The 16,787-nt window shown below is 40.9% G+C and overlaps 1 protein-coding gene across 2 annotated transcripts in view; it reads left to right on the plus strand.

Annotated features, from left to right (window-relative positions):
* Positions 1-16,787, plus strand: part of PDE11A (phosphodiesterase 11A) — a 464,603-nt gene that overhangs the window by 403,077 nt on the left and 44,739 nt on the right. For both annotated transcript variants that reach the window (XM_068543893.1, XM_068543892.1), the window contains exons 15-16: positions 2,190-2,290; positions 15,699-15,776. In XM_068543893.1, the coding sequence (XP_068399994.1) occupies positions 2,190-2,290; positions 15,699-15,776 (179 nt within the window). The remainder of the gene's footprint in view (positions 1-2,189; positions 2,291-15,698; positions 15,777-16,787) is intronic.

The raw sequence follows: 16,787 nt of genomic DNA on the forward strand, positions 1-16,787 counted from the left end.
GGTCAGGGTTTTCTCAGAAGGTCATTTGCTTGTTTCTCTGGGAAAACAAACCCCACTAACTCAGACTTTGTCTTCATACAAACAAAATACATCGGCTGCACTTCACTCTGGGGGTTCTCTTTGAAGAATGCAGAATAACAGTAATGGAACCAAGCAGTGGTGTGTTCAGGCTCTGCCCTGATGCTCCCCCTGCCCCGCTCCATCCTGCCCATCAGAAAGGCAAAAATGCAGATGTCATCACCACCCCACTTTCCAAATAATGCAGAGGCACAGAGAGGTTAGATAGCCTGAAGAAAGTTGCTCCAGACCTTTCTTCCTCTACATTTTTTTTTTTCCATGAATACCATTCCTCCCTAAGGAGTAGAAGTAGTATTTTAGGGAGACTAATCTATTTTAGAGACCAAACCCTTGAGGCACCGTAGAAGGGCAATTTACATATAAGCAATACACTGATTGCAAATTAACTTTTATTATTATTATTATTAAAGCTGACCTGGCTGGCTTTGTCACTCTCTTAGCTATAAATTGTGTTAAGTTACTTTATGTCCTTTAAAAGTAGTAAAATGCACTCCCAAAATAATCAAGATCCTCAAATTCAGACCAACTTTCTCCTGGACTTCACATTAGGTTTTACTGTAACTGGCTCCTAATAGCTATATTTCTTTCCCTGGGAGATGCTAGATGTGTGGCTGGATCCAGATGACCACTTTTCCAGAGCTCCCAACCACCTTTTCCCAGGCCCCACTACACCAGCCTGTGATTGATCCATGGGGCAAGGCTGAGGCAAAGAAAGCTGGACAGAATTATGGTGTGGCATTCCTTTAGTTATTAGTCTTCTTCCTACTGGCTGAATTAAGGGTCTGGAAGAGTTCATTTGAAAATTATTATTAATACTGGACCTGGTCCCAGGTGGAACCAATATACTTTAGTCTCTAAGGAGTGGTGGGTTCCCCCAATGAGATAAATTAACTCAAGGAAGCAGATTATCATCTGGTGCCTGGTAGGTAGTGATTTACCAATTGATATTCTGGTTCCCTGGAAGAATTAATTTACCTCTCGTTGGAATATATTCTCAGGCAGTCATTTCACTGCCTTCCTTCTGCACCATCTTCTGGCTCTCAACACTAGGTTTAAAACTGGTCCAGTTCCCAGACCACCTGTTTATGAGTTCATATCTCATGCTAAGAAAACCTGACAAATGAAAAGTCTTAACTTTCAAAGCAAATTAAGTGAATTGTCAGTCATTTAAAGAAGGATTTTTTCACACTTTACTAAAAACACTGTGGAACTGTCTAGTGTGGCTAAAACAAATTTGGATGGAAAAAGGTGTGCTTTTCAAAGGTATGGAGACACAGGTGTACTTGCAGGTTGTTCAAGGCCAAAGGCATCTTTAGAGCCCTCCTATGCCAAGAGCAGTATCTTATACATTCTAGCTACTCAGTAATTATTCACTGTCCTGAATTTCACACACTCCATCCAGACGTATCTTCACAGCTTAACACAGGGTTTCTCAACTTCAACAGGATTGTCATGTTGGGCCAAGTACGTCTTTGTTGTAGGGTCTGTAGGGTGCACTGCAGGATGTTTAGCAGCATCCCTGGCCTCTCCACTAGATCCCAGTAGCACCGTCCCTCAGTGTGACAAGAAAAATGTCTCTAGACATTGCTAGAAGTGCCCATTGCCAAGATCACCCCCATTTGTACCACTGGTCTAATGTTTCTTCTCTTCCTTGAAGTCATTTGTTGGCAGAGCAAATACTTCCAAAAGGCCAACTTAAGTCTTTACTAGTGAGACTAGTATGTATTGATATATCGGGGTCAGAAAGATTCCGGAACGCTTTGTCAGCTTTTCCGCTCTGTAATTCCACAGGACGTGGGCAGTTAAATGGAGTTGTTGGCACAAACGTAGCCTGAGGAAGATGAGTTCAAACACTCTTCAATATTGTCTTCAAGGCTAAGCATAATGAAGTGTCCCTTGGTGGTCCTCCTTAACAATGATTGTACTCCTAGCTTTGCTATGTTTGCCAGGGAATCTGTTTGTAGTTGCACAAAATGTCATTAAACTTTTTAGAAAATGATTTTATCATGTTTCTAGACTTTAAAAAAAAAAAAAAAAAAGTAGGAAAAACATGTAGTCACCAAGCTCAGATTTAATGTTGTCTTTTGTGACTTTGTACTTTCTCATTCCAGGGTCACAACATCTTTGCTAATTTGTCCTCCAAGGAATACAGTGACCTTATGCAGCTTTTGAAGCAGTCAATACTGGCAACAGACCTCACGCTGTACTTTGAGTAGGTATTGGCATTTGATCTATTTGACAAATGGATACGTAAAGTTTCAAGCTATAATTAATTTTCAGGTCCATATTGGAGATTGCCTGTTATTCTAGCACTGATATCAATGTGTAAATGACCTAAACTTTTTGTTGTTGTTGTTGTTTTCCCCCTCATCTAAGAGAACTTCATTAGTGTGGTGCCTATAAAACAAGACAATCAGGGCTACAATCACGAGATTTATATCTTTCTTCTGTTTTATGAGCCTTGTTTGGGACTCTTGGCTGAAACTAAGTGATGGCCATTTTTATTTTAGAGACTGGCTAATATTGCTATTTTAGACTATGATTTCCGGTTGGATCTCTAATGGCATTGATGATGCTAATGAAAAAGATTTGTTGCTGAAAGGATGACCAGAAAGCCAAGCCTTCATTCCTTGACTCTCCTCTAGCTCTCTTTCTCAGAAGAGCCATCCTCCCTTTCCCAAAGCTCAGGCCCCCATCTGAGCTGGCGATTCCATCCCACTCGTTTCCTGTGAGACCCGCTCCCTCAGATACCACCTCTTTTGGCAGCCTGGTTATCTCTTCCTTCACTGATATGCACAGTTTTCTCTGATATTAAAGACCAAACAACTTCCCTTCCTTAAAAAATTCTTTGACTTGACCCCTTGGTCTTTAATTGCTTTTCAATTTACCTTTCTTTTACTGCCCACCTTTTAAAATAAATGGAGCACATGAGTACCTCTATTTTCCTAACACCCACTTACACTTTGGAGACCAACATCCACCTTCACATTCTACCAGCATTGTACTTTCAGAGGTCACCAGAGACTTCCTTGTCCCCAAATTCGATGTCCTTTACTCGTTTCTGATATTTTCTAGCTTCTTTGAGACATCTACAGGTTTACTGATTTCTCATTGTCAATTTCTACTCTCTTTTCTTCCCCAACATCCATCTGCCTTCCTCTCTCCTTTTCTGGATCCCTTATAGGTTTCTTTTCTCCTTGCTTCTACGTATGAGTTCCTGAACCCATGTTCTTCTTTCTCTACTCTACTCAGATTCACTCCCCTGGCCTCAGTGCTATATTACCTCTGTAGAGTCATAGAGAAGACCCTGAAATTCTTCACTCTAACACTACCTCACATTCTAGACCTGCATCTCCAACACGCATCTTAAAAGCCTTCAGTGGCTTCATTGCTTTCAAAGCAACCGCTAAACTTGGTTCGCATTTCAAGGTTCTCCCTCCATAATCTGCCCCTAACTATTTTTCATCCTTGTCTTCCACTTCTCTCCAACATGATTTGTACTCCAACCAGACAGGTCTAATGTTACCCTTTGTTTTTCGTTTTTCAGAAAAAATAATCCTTTTTGTTAGTTAACTGCATGTTACCCTGGGAAAACACCTTATGCGGTGGCCCTAGCTTCCCAATCATCTCACCGTTCCTACATGGAATCCTGTTCCTCCACTTCGCTATCTGGCTACCACCTTTTCCAGGAAGCCTATATCACTCCCTTTGAATTTTATTGTACTTGGCATTGCATCAGTTAGAATTAGATTCAATTGTAAGGGACAGGAAACCCAAAATAACAGTAGCTTACTTCTTTGTCACATAAAAGAAATCTAGAGATAAGCAATCTGCAGTTGGCAGAGTAGCTACATTAAGTCATCAGGGACCCAGGCTACTTTATCTTTCTGTGCTGCCACCTTCAAACACATGGTTTCCACCTGAGTCCAAGATAGCTGCTCATTTTCCAGGCAAAATGTCCACATCCCAGTTATCAGAAGGAAGGGACAAAAAAGAAAGGGGCCAAAGGTGATGCAAGTTATCTTTTAAGAGATTTTTCTGGAAGCTTCACATAACAATTCCACTTACATTTCATTGGTCAGAATTTAGTCACTTGGCCATCCCTAGGTTGAAGGAAGGTTAGGAAAGGAAGGCTTCATTTTGGGTAATTATATGCCCTGCTAAAGTCTAGGAGTTCTATTACTAAGAAAGAAAGGGAAGAGAGATATTTGAGTAGACAACTGATAATCTGTGCCACAGGTGTTTATTGCTGGTCTCTAGTGAATGGGTTATGACACAGTATAGTGCAAGGAGTAAAAGGCTTTGGAATTATATTGGTCTGGATTTAAGTCTCATTCTGGCATTCTAGTTAAACCTGGTGTATTGAGCCCAAGTGTCTATGTCCTCTCCCTTCTGAAACTCCACTAAAATGGCACCAAATAAATTTAAAAGCAAAAACAAAAAGGAGTAAATCAGAGAACCAGAGAGGGCCCAAAACAACTGATAAGAGATAATCCATTTGTGGAAAATGGAAGGCCAGCTGATGAATGTAACTGATCTGGCAGAGTGGAGTGGAAGGTAGGAGGACAACTCTGAGAAGCAAGCCACTTTGTCTTGCAGAGCCTTGCTTGCGGCTTAGAGACAAAAAGTACCATGAAAAGTGAGTGTGACGCTCACAGCTTAAGACAAGGAAATTACTAAAAAGTCAGTTTTCAGAACACTCAGAGCCCATCAAGTCCTCCACCAACCTAGCCAGATAACTCCCTTTCCTCTATCCCTGGAGAAGGGCAGAGGTTTATTCTCTGGAGAAATGAAAGAAAGCGCTCTGGACTGAGAAAAGTTCAAGGTGGGAATGAGATGCAGAGCTCAGAAGAAGGGATGAAGTCAAATGGAACAGGTCTCTGGATTGAAACCCCAAGCCCACAGCCCAGTCACCCAGAGGCCAGAATCTATAAGCCACACATCCAGGTTTCTCAGATTCAGCAAATGGAAGTACAAGAAGTGCAGTTAAATTTTAATTTCAGATAAACAATGAATAATTTTTAGTATAAATGTGTCCTATGCAGTGTGTGTGTGGGACACACACATACAACTTCTGGTTAGCCTTTTAATGCCATACTCTTAACACGCAGATAGCAAGTATCACAGAACATTTTATGAAAGTCTCGCATGTGAAACGCAGAGACCGAAGCAAACAGAAAATAAATGGAATTCAGAGAAAACAGGGAGAGGAAGAAAACAAAAACCAAAAACTGCTGTTAATATCCTTAGAGAGCTAAAATATTGCCCCATGAAATAAGAACAGAATGCTTTAAAAAATAATAGGAGCAAACTGTAGAAGAAGAAAGAGCTCTTGCAAATTAAAAACATGATGGCCAAAATAAAAATCAAATGAAAGCATTGAGAAATACAGTCAAAGGACAACAAGGCAGCAATATGAAAAACACTGCTTTATTTCATTATATGCTTTTTAGTACTGTTTGATTTGTTAACTGTTGTATGTATTACTTTTATAAATATAAATTTAATTAATTTTTTAAATATATTTTAAAAGTAAAAATCCTAGCTCTGCCACTACATAGCTGTGTGTCATCAGACAAATTATTTACCTTTCTGAGCCTCTCTTCTTCATGTGTAAAATGGACATAATAGTACCTATGTTATCTGTCTTATGAAAGTCTTATACCTTATAAATGTCTTGTATGTCTTATAAATGGTGGCATCTACAACCTCATTTGTTTTATAGGCTATTTATTTTGCATGTTTTGTGGCCCTCATTTTGACTTAACTATCATGCTGTTCCATCTTTTTCTGAATTGATGCTCCTGAATTGGTTATTTATGGAAGCCTGTATCCCTTTAATATTCTTATTTCCTGTGTCTGACACTTGCAGGGTTTTGTGTTATTTTTCTCAAAGTAGAAGCATTTTCCCAAGCCAAGTTTCCAAATAAGTTCTAAGGGAGAAAAAAATGTCAACAGTAGGAGTCCATTCATTAAGCCCTGTTAGGGATGTGACGAATCACTGAGTGACCGCTGGGATGCAGTCAAGGAAGTTGGTTGCAACTCGTTTTCTCATTACTCTGCTCTTATCTTAATGCTGCAGCCCCGGCTAATGTTTGCTGACTCCAGAGAAGCTGGCTTGTTCTCTTTTTGTCAGCCTTATTGTTTTTTTGAGTTTCTGAATAGCTGCTCATTCTCTAATCTAGACCTTCAGGAGGCTGATTCACTTGCCTGTCTAAAGTTGCATTAAAGTATTGCCATATTTTTAGGCAAAACAATTCCTAGGGTTAATGAGGGGGAAAGCAGCTACTACAAACTGTCTCCCAGTTGCTTTTATTTCACAGAGATACAGTTGTGGAATTGGAAGGGATGTTAGAAATGATGTAATCCAATTCATCTCCTTTATTTTGTAGATCAGGTACTAAGCTTGAAAAGGTTAAATAGTGTAGTTTGGGTCACATAACTAATTAGTGGCTAAGCTGGAACCCACACCTCCTGTTTCGAGGCTTTTCCACAAACACTGTATTCCTTCTCTAATGGAAGAATTAAGAAGTAGTTGTCATTTACGTTGGGGATGCATTACATGGAAATATTGACCTTCCCAGCTGTACATGAATTTGTTTATTATGAAAACCAGGATGAGTTCCCATCCTCTCTCCCAAAGCAGAGCCAGAGACAAGGGCTTGCATGCACATAGTCTAGTTTTGGAGGTAACATCAGGAATAGGAGTGGGGGACTGGGACAGTGAAATGGGGAAGGAGGGAAGCTCTTGTAAAGACACATTCCCTTGTTGGTCAGCACTGTGGTCAGTTGGGCTTGATCCCGCAGGGACTGTCTGAAAAGTCTTGTATAAGCTGCACCTCAGAATTACCCACCAGCCTCCAGCCTCCATCAGCCGAGGCTGTTCCATGGGAGTTAAAACTTCCATGCACTTCCAGGACGTGCATGCCCAAGGGCTGGGGATTCCTGCAGCCATTCCCCATCCCATGCGTGGGCTCAGAGCAGCGCCAGGGCAGAAGGTAAGCAAGGCACAGGGCAGCCGAGGCAGGAGCCATGGTGCTGGTTGGAGCAGCAGTGGCCGAAGAAAGGTGGACTATGAGGCGGCCTTGTACCCTCTCTAGAAGTTTGGATCATCCTTGGTTCTTCTACCCTGACTGCTTAAATCAAAAGCCTTGACACAGCGGAGGTCAACCAAAAAGGACGCTCACTACTTTCCTCCCCTAAGAAGGGGAAAGTCACTCTAGAAGGGGTCAAAGCAGGCAGGGAGAAGATCCAGTCCTTTTGCAGGGAGGTTATGACTCATTCCTGGGGGCAGGATCTCCTGCCATGAGCCAAAAGGGGAAAATGTAAAATTCCTGGAAATATGGAATTCCTTTAAAAACAACCACAAAACCTTGTAAATTTAATTTCTAATGGCTTTGGGTATGCTCAGGATTCTGTACTACAAATGATGGGTGAAAGCAGAATTCACAAGTTTAAAAAACAGAAAATCAAACAAAACCTCAGTGTGAATTTCTGGGCTTCACAACCTAGGTCTGGGGGTTAATTCCACAGTCTGATTTTCCAACTCATTGAAAGCATTTTCCAGTTACTGCTGAGTGATTTTCTGAAATTGATTTCTGTGCCTATTTCTGGGTCCCCGCAGTGAATATGGCTTTGACAATTAAATAGTAATTTCAGCATCTCAAGCAGGAATTAGATATACCCTATTGGTAACCAGCCATGTAACTTTGAGAGAGTCACTCACCTAATCTCTCTTTACCCTGGTTTCCTTGTCAGCAACATGGGGACAGGTACATCACCCATACCAATCTCCTAGAGTCCTTCTGGTGGCCAAAGGAGATTACCTATATGAAAGATAATTAAAATTTAGATAATCTAAATAATTTAAATTTGATAACACCGATAATTTAAAGTACCTTATAAAGAAAAGAATCATTCAGCCAGAAAAATTAATAAAATTTGGACCATGAAAGATGGCACTTGTTGGGGCAGACAGAGAGAGAGATCCAAAATTACAAGTGTTAAAACTTCAAAGAGATGTCGCAGTTGCCTTAGACTGTCTGCATGAAGTCAACAAAGATGACCTTGCATCTTCCACAATTAGTAATAAAAACAACGCCTAAAATTTCCTGAGTGCTCACTTGGGAGCTTTATATACACATTATTCCATTTAACACTTAAAGCAGTTCTGTCAGAGCAGGTACTGTTATTGACCAGGTACTATTATTGACCCCATAGCAGGTACTATTATTGACCCAATCATACACATGAGGAAACTGAGGTTTGGAGAGATTCAGTAAATTGCTCACCATGTTAAATGGTAAAGCTGAGATTGGAACCAAGTATTTAGACTCCAAAATGCTTGTAACTACTTTGCCATTCTCTCTGCAGTTAGTTTAAGAGAACCAAAGGGGAAACCGAGGCCACTCCTGGAAATACTTGGGCACCAAGGGCAGCAGTAATGCCAGCTCCAGACCCACTAGATATCAAGCCGGTGGCAACTGAACAAACTGCTGATGCCACCAGCAGGCTGTGGGTCGGGTGGAGGCTCCAGGTGAGAGTTGCTCAGGAGCCTCACCTGTGGGGCTGAGACCGCAAGTAGAGGCTCCTTGTTTGTTGTTGAGCTATACTGGGACATCAGAAGTTGGCAGTTCTTTAGCTTTAATACAGTCGTGGAAGCTGTTGCTCTCAGGTAGCAGTAACTGTTTAGCATTCATCCCCAACAGGTTGTGACCGCAGAATACTATATCCCTCATTTACCAGGTGCCTGCTCCATGCCCAGCATTGTTCTAGGCATTACAGTATCTCCCTGTATCACCACTAGAATGGGAGCTCCATGAACGCAGACATCTTCCTCTTTAGCTCACTCTTGGAGCCCCCAAACCTGACACACTGCCTGACATAATAAATTCTCAAAATATTAGCTCTTTGATATTGAATTCTTATATCAGCCTGCAAGGTAGATATTGTTATCCCCATCTTCTAGATAAGGATACATGGGCTTAGAGAGGGCACATACTTTACCCAAAGTCATCAAGTTGCCTGTGACATGTCTCCATGCCACATTGCCTCAGATCACTATTTAAACCAAGAATTATCCAAGAATTCAGATTTTATAAACCCATTTGGGCGCTTAATGCTTTTCTGGTTGGCTTTCTAAATTAATCAGACTAATCTTCAAATTGAAAAATTTTCACTTCCCTTTGTGCTCTGCAAGCATTCATCAGCCATTATGGAAAATGCCCAGTCTAATGGTTTCTTTGTCTTTGTCTTTCCAAAGGGATGCAATAAGTAGTATTTCTCAAAAGCGTCTGATGATGACAACAAAATGTACTAAATTGTCTTAGATTGTTACGAGTTATGGTTTGACCATCCTTCTAAAAATTAGACTAATATCTAAAATAATTTATTTTATGAAATACAATAGGAACTCAAAAAATGTTTCTACTGCCATGCAGACAGGAATATTCATTCATTCATCATTATACAAATGTTTATTAAGAGTCCACTATGTTCAGAGTTTTCAACCTCTACAGTAGCCTACACTCAACTAGCCCCATATTGGAAAGGAAGAGGATAAATTAATGCATAGTAAGGTGTAATGACTTATAGGGCTTAACCCATTGTTCTTTCCCAAACATTCTTATATTTTAACAGAGCTGATGAATTAACCCACGGAAATTACTCTAATGTTAGAACAACAGACACAGTGACAGGTTAATGGAAGAAATATTTTGGTACTTTTTGATGCACATCAAAGCATTTTATATCTATTCATCCTCATATCCCCATCCACGTGATATTGCAACTGAATAAAACATGAGAAATTTATCCACTAGCACTTACTGATGCCTTCTTCATGCCAGGCACTGTGCTAGTTGCTGGGGATCACAGACAGAGAAGACATAATTCTTACCTTCAGGGACTGAGAACCCAGTGTAAAAGTGAGAAAAACAGTAATACCACATCGTGAGGAGTGCTACGGGCCAAGTAAATGCAGGGGCAACTAGGGCATGCTCCATCCAGCAACCCCTTGGACCACTTCTTGTCCTGGAGATTATGAATCAACTGAACTAACGGTTAGGGCCTTGTATTGTCTAATTTTCTATCATTTTCAATATTGAGAGTCATTCTCGTCTTTCCATTTCCTGCATTTGCCAGTTTTATTCGTGCTGTCACCAACAGCACAGCACCTAACAGGTAATTTCTTTCAGGTTCTTAGCTGGTCATGTGTTATCAGTGCTAGTCTAACACAGGGAGACAATTCACTTTCAAAATTAAATATATGACTTTTTTTCCTTTAGTCATAATTACTGGAATTAACATCTGCCTACTAATTTATTATTCCTCTCTGATGCTTTTATGCCCAAAGTCCAGAAGTGTCTCCAGAATCTGCATTTAGCAATCAGTTGCAGATGTATGGTCTGCCTGTTGAATGAGCTGAAAGAACAAAATTCTCCTCCCCTATACCCATTCCACCCCGTCCCCTATACTCTCCTTCCACACGTCTGACAATTCTGGAGTTGAAATTGCAGGAGAGTCACAATGATGATTTTCCACCTCAGCAGTAAAACCTTCCTAACATTCATAGAATTTTAGTAGATTCAGAACAGTTAGATAAATAGATAAAGATTATGTGTCCATATATACATGTAGAGTTATATAAATTTACAAAAAATATTCCTGATTAAAATATACACAGGATTGGTAATTTCTCAATTTACAAATAAAAGGTGCCTTGTAGATGAATTACAAACCAGAAAAATTATCAATGTAGCGATGGGTGACTGGTAACCAATCTTTAAAATTATTTTTGAAGGTAATTTTAGCAGTGCTGTTCAAATGATGCTTTTTTAAAGATTGCTATTTTTTGGAGTGAAACATGTGTCAGGAGAGCAGGATAAAAGCCTAATAAAAACATATATGATTATAAATGAGATTTTCCAGTAAGTTGCTTTCCACTAGCTGAGGTGTTTGCCATTGTCCTTGAAAACCAAGGTTCCCAGTGATCTGCTTGAAAAGTTAATGATATATTTCCTCATGACAGAGGAGTCTGGATACAGGGAGTGTTATATAATTTTGTGGATTTTCAAATGTTCGTTTTAGCAGCCCCATGTTTTTAAAAGCACTCCTATTTCTAACAGTTTCACACATGCTGATTTTGACTCTATGATCTATATACACGTACACATACAGATGTTAAAAGGAGCAGCTGTGTGGGCCAATTTCTTAAAAGCACAGTGAATTTCACGGTTATCTCTAAGGAGGAGGTCAGAAATACACCACCTAGAGCTGCAGACCACCAATCTGGTCTGGGCCATCTTCAGCCCTTTGGAGCATCTCATTGTTGATGGAAAGACCACTGTCTGGTGCCCACCGTGGTACTCGGTACTGGGTACTTCCTTAGTACAGCAGCCTGTGATGCCGTTATACCTATGTCCAGATTCTCACAGCATGCAAGGCTATTTTGCCCCCGTTCATGCAACACACAATTTATAAAGATTATCTCAGAGGGCCAGAACTGGGAAGCTCGGGACCTGGAATCTACCTAGATCTGCCCATAACTACCCTGGGACCCTGGGCAAATCACTTCACCTTCCTTCACCTTGAGTTTCCTCACCTATAAATGAGGGAATTACAGCAGATTTTTTTCAAAGGTTCCGTATACCCCTAACAATCTGTATTTATAATGAAAACTCAAATTAAACATAGAAATCATTCTATGACCCAGCAATTTTACATATATATAAGTGTGTGTGTGTGATTTATGTACACAAACACACATAGAGACAGACAGACAGAGACGGAGAGGCAAAGAGGGATCCAAACCTTGGGACGCCAGAATAAATAGAACCTATCAAGAAATAGCCACACTTTTGTCAGTGGAGAAAAATAAAATTAGTATGCCACATTTTTCTGTGCTCTATGAAAAGATTCCTTCTGCCCCTCTTCTACCTACCACCCCCTAGGGATAGTGGATATTCCCTTTTGTCCTGATGCAGTAGACCCTGGCTTTGTTATAATGTGATGTGACGCCTATGACTGATTTTGGGTTCAGTTGATTTAAGACTTTCACACCAGCAGCTCTAGGTATTAAAATTTTCATAATCGTGGAGATTTATTCTTCTGGTGCTATTTGGTTGGCATGTCATAGATTTGCAATTAAAACAAACAAACTTCTATATTGAGTTAGACGCCTAGGTAATATGCTTCCACTTTACATCAAAAATGCTATGTCTCATATATTGAACATACTCTCAGCAGGTATTCCAATAGTTATGGAGGAAGGGTCAGACATTGGTTGGGAACGGTGTTCTTACATTTCCCACAACTTGTTATGTTGTCCACCTGGATCAAGTTAGAATCTAGTCTTCAAGACAGGGCTTTTCTTGGATAGGTTTTAGGTTGTTTTCTTATCTCAATCTCTCCAAATGACAGCTGTGAAGACCATAGAACAATTGGAATCTAGGTGGAACCAGTGTCTAAAGAGGTTTTTTTTTAAATGAATAGTTTCTGAGATCATCTTCTTCATTCATTCATCAACTCAACAAATATTTATTGAGCTCCTGGTAGATGTCAGGCACTGTTGTAGGCACTGGGGATTCAGGGGTGAACAAAAATGGGCCAGGCCATTGTCCTCATGGAGCTTGCCTTCTAGTGATTTCTTAGAATAACTCATAGGATTGAAAAGACACCCAGGTGCTTATGATGACAGAGATGATGACTGACAAGCTCTTTCGGAAGGCCTTTCATGATCTTCCGTGACTCTCCTATCTAAGCCAAGTGCCTTCCTCTGTGCTCCCAGGATGCGCTGAGCACATCTTAGCTGCTTGGGGCAGCCATTATTCCAACAGCTTGTGTTCGTATCCCAGCTCTGCCACTCACCACCTGGGGCCAGTTCACTCAACCCTTTGAGCTTAATAACAGTAGCTAATCCTTACTGAGCACCTACTGTGTGCCAGGCACTCTGCTAAGTGTGTTACATAAATCATCTCATTGAATCCTCCCACCAACCCTAACAAGATAGGTCCTATTGCTATTACTCTTCTCTGACAAGAAAACTGAAGCCCAGCAAAGTTCAATAACCTACCCAAGGTCAGTCATGTGGTTAATAAGTGACAGAACCCAGGAAGTCTGCCTGGAACATAGTAAGGGCCCAATAAACATTAGCCTCCTCAGGGCGAGGAGTAGGGGGAGGCAAGTGAGGTGGGTCATGAAGAGTGCAGTGTCAGATCCTGTCTTTATTTAAAATTTTGATATTTTATTCATCATGGGGTTTTTTTGTATTTATGCTGATTTTTTAAAACATTGCGTTAAGATATTATTTGTCTTGATTACTGAGTTTGGGGCACCCACTTGAATTTTGTACCCAAGGCAAGTATCTCTCTAACCTCACTCTAGTCCCAGTATCATTAGTATTATCATTAGCATCACCTTTGAAGGGGGATTACCTGTATTTGTTGATCACCCCTAGTAAACTCAGAGATGTTTACAAATTGTCTTGTGTCCATAAAGCCTAGTAAAGAGTCGGCACAGAGTAGGTGTTCAATAAATATCTGTTGTACCAAACTTTCTGCTCCACAATTATTCAAAACAAGAAGAATTTCCATTCAGGGAGAAGGAAGAAGTAGATGACCTCTTCAATCTCCATAAAGTCCAATTAGTCCAGTGTGTATCACTGTTGGCAGTAATACTGTTAATATTATTTACACATCAACCATGGCTATCAGGTATTGAGTATCTACCAGTACCAAACACTTGATGCACCTCATTGCAAATTCTTACCGCAAAGCTGGAAACTGAGGCTCAGCAATGTGGAACCACTTGCCCAGGACCCTACAGCTAGTGAGTGGCAGTCAGCATCAAGCCCAGGTCTGTGTGAGTCCAGACCTGGGCTCTTTCCATTCCGCCACCTCTTTCTATTGCAGTTCACAGTCAGTGGTGGTGATGTGAAAAAGGCATGACCATGGTCAAAAAGAAGGGAGTGGGCAAGTGAAAAAGGTGGTAAAGGTATACGAAGAAAAGATATGCCCACACCTGCACACCCGAAGGGGAGGGGTGCTGCCGGGCCCTTCCGTGTGACTGTGCAGGGCCATCCCTGCTGAGTGCAGTGATGTTGTTGGGGAGATTATCCCATCCGTGGTGTGGCCTTGACCTGTACCCACTTGAAGAAGCAAATCCAGGACCTGCCTTTGTGTCTCAAATAAGGAAATGAGTCACCTGTTTGTCTTCCTGACCTGCCCCCTTTCAGGTGAATTGAGTTGTCCATCTGACCAGGTGGCAAGAAGTCCATACTGTTGGTCAGCTGGTGATGGGGACTCCAGACAAGAAACAGGGAAGCCAGTAGCACTCAGCATCTTGTCCTTTGTCCCCCCAGATTACAGGGGGTCAGCATAAGTGTTTAAGATCCTACTCTGATTTCCACCATAAATGACATGGTACTATTTTGTAAAGTGTATTCCTTAAACCGTCAGTGCTATGGGATTCTGTGGTTAAGTCAGGGTGAGTAGGCTTTTCTCAGTATTTCGCAGAGCCTTCAAAAGGCTAATGCGGTGGTGAGTCTCTAGAGAGGTATATCACAGGCAGCATTTCTCAAACCCACTCGGCCAGAGCACTCCTTTTCATGCAGCACCTCCTAAGACTGGCATTTCGTTGGATGCACTTTGGGAAACAGCATGCCAGAATCCTTTAAATGGTCTCTCATTAGGAAGTGCCAAGAGAGTGAAACCTTGGGAAATGATTCTTAAAGAATCAAAATGGTGATGTCTTTTTTTTTTTCCTTTCTCACTATAAATATGAAAATCATATAACTAGGCTAAAGAAAGATTTTGAAAATAGGAATGTCACCCTATATTCACAACTTGAGAAGATTCCCTTCTTGCCTTTTCCATATCTATACATCTCCAAATGTGTTTCCACATGCGTGTGTATCCAGCACTTAAAATGTGTAGACACATGCTAAAGGCATTGCATGTCGTCTCATTTAATCCTCACAATAACTCTGAGTCAGCAAATAGGACCCCCAAGTTAGAGTTTAGGAAATTGAGGCTCAGAGGGTTTAAGTGACTTTCTGAAGTTGCACAGCAAGGAAGTGACTGAACCATTATCTAAACATAGTTATTTCTGACTCCATAGCCTATGTGTTTAAGCACTGAGATGGTGAAATAGTTATCTTCTAACTTCTACAAAAGTGTTTGTCCTGAATTTACTACCAGGGAGTTTATCTTATCTTGGATCATCATACAGGTCAGTTCTAAGTTGAATGATAAAAGAACATTCTAGAACTGTTCCCACTTTTTATGTGTCCTTGCCTCCCTTCTCTGACTTTCAGTAAGAGTCACAGGGCTTCACATCAAGTAATCCCAAATGCGGGACCACATTGTTTTCTGTTTTATGGCTCGATAATCTCCTCCGTTGTAAATACATTCAGAAATGATTGTGGCTTTTTCTTGAAGCCTCAACATTTTTTTTTAACTGATTTATTTTGATAGCACTTTAGCCTCATGATTTCAAATATTAAGTTACTTGGTTGAGGTGGTCTTATATTTTCCCATAAATGTGTTTATGTCACCGCACAGACTGAGAAATTTCATTCCAGGGTGTTTTTTTTTTTTCTTTTTTCATTTGATTTTGTGCAGGAGGAGAACTGAATTCTTCGAACTTGTCAGTAAAGGAGAATATGATTGGAACATCAAAAACCATCGTGATATATTTCGGTAAGAAACAGCTCTTGTATGTGTTTCTTCATTATTTGACGATTTAGCCATGCTTTTCTGACAGGGCTAAAAGCACACAAGTAGTTTTTAAAGTAACAAAGCTTACATTCAAAACGTTCAGAAATTAGTTGAATAATTAGAGAATGTGTCTTTTCGTTTTCTAATTTATTTTATTTTGCCTCCTCTCCATAAATTTGCCTTCAAAATTAGAAAATGATGTTTGAATTGGTCCCGTTTCAGCAGGCATGCAAATTGCAGGGGAGAGGGGATTTTTGAACCTCCGGAAACAGTTACACAGAACAAAGGAAAGTAAGAGTTAAGTTTGGGGTTTTTTTTAGAGACAATAGACATTGTAGATAGAAAACCAATCAAAAGATTTTGGTGCAGGAAATAAGGAATCTGTTCTAGACTTTTCACAGGACTTCTTCCAAGTTGTTTAGAAAAGACAGCAGCAAACCATCATTTTTATGTGGCACATTTTAACCACCTGATCGCAGCCACTCCAGCTGGTTAGACACTGTTCCTCTTTCTCTCATACCCTGTCCTTCCACTGTCCCCATCTCACCCATCCCCAGACTTTCTGCTGTCTTAGTCCTGTTCCAGATTTATTAAGCATTTCTGGGAAAGCTTGTGAGCTTTCTGGGCTTCTGGGCTCAGTGTATCTGCTCCACAGCCAGGCGACCACTGGCATCGCCCCCAGTGGGATCCCTACCCCAGCCCTGGCCGACATGCGCGTGCAAGACCTCCGCCTCCATCTGAGAACACAGAGCCCTGCCTGCCACTTCCCTCTTCTCACTCTCTCACCAGAGGGCGCTCTACTTCTCCCCTCTCTGCATTACTATTTCTCTGTGTTATCTTTTTTTTTTTTTTTTTTGAGGAATTAAAGACAACTGTGCTTGTCTTACAAATTAAGATCTCTGTAATCTTTACAGACCTTTTCCGCATCCTTTCCGGTGGGGTGGCAGGGGCGGGGGGCTGGTGATGGGTGAGGGTGGGAAGGACCCTTCCTGT

Source organism: Eschrichtius robustus, chromosome 5 (assembly GCF_028021215.1).
Source record: "Eschrichtius robustus isolate mEscRob2 chromosome 5, mEscRob2.pri, whole genome shotgun sequence".
Lineage (NCBI taxonomy): Eukaryota > Metazoa > Chordata > Mammalia > Artiodactyla > Eschrichtiidae > Eschrichtius > Eschrichtius robustus.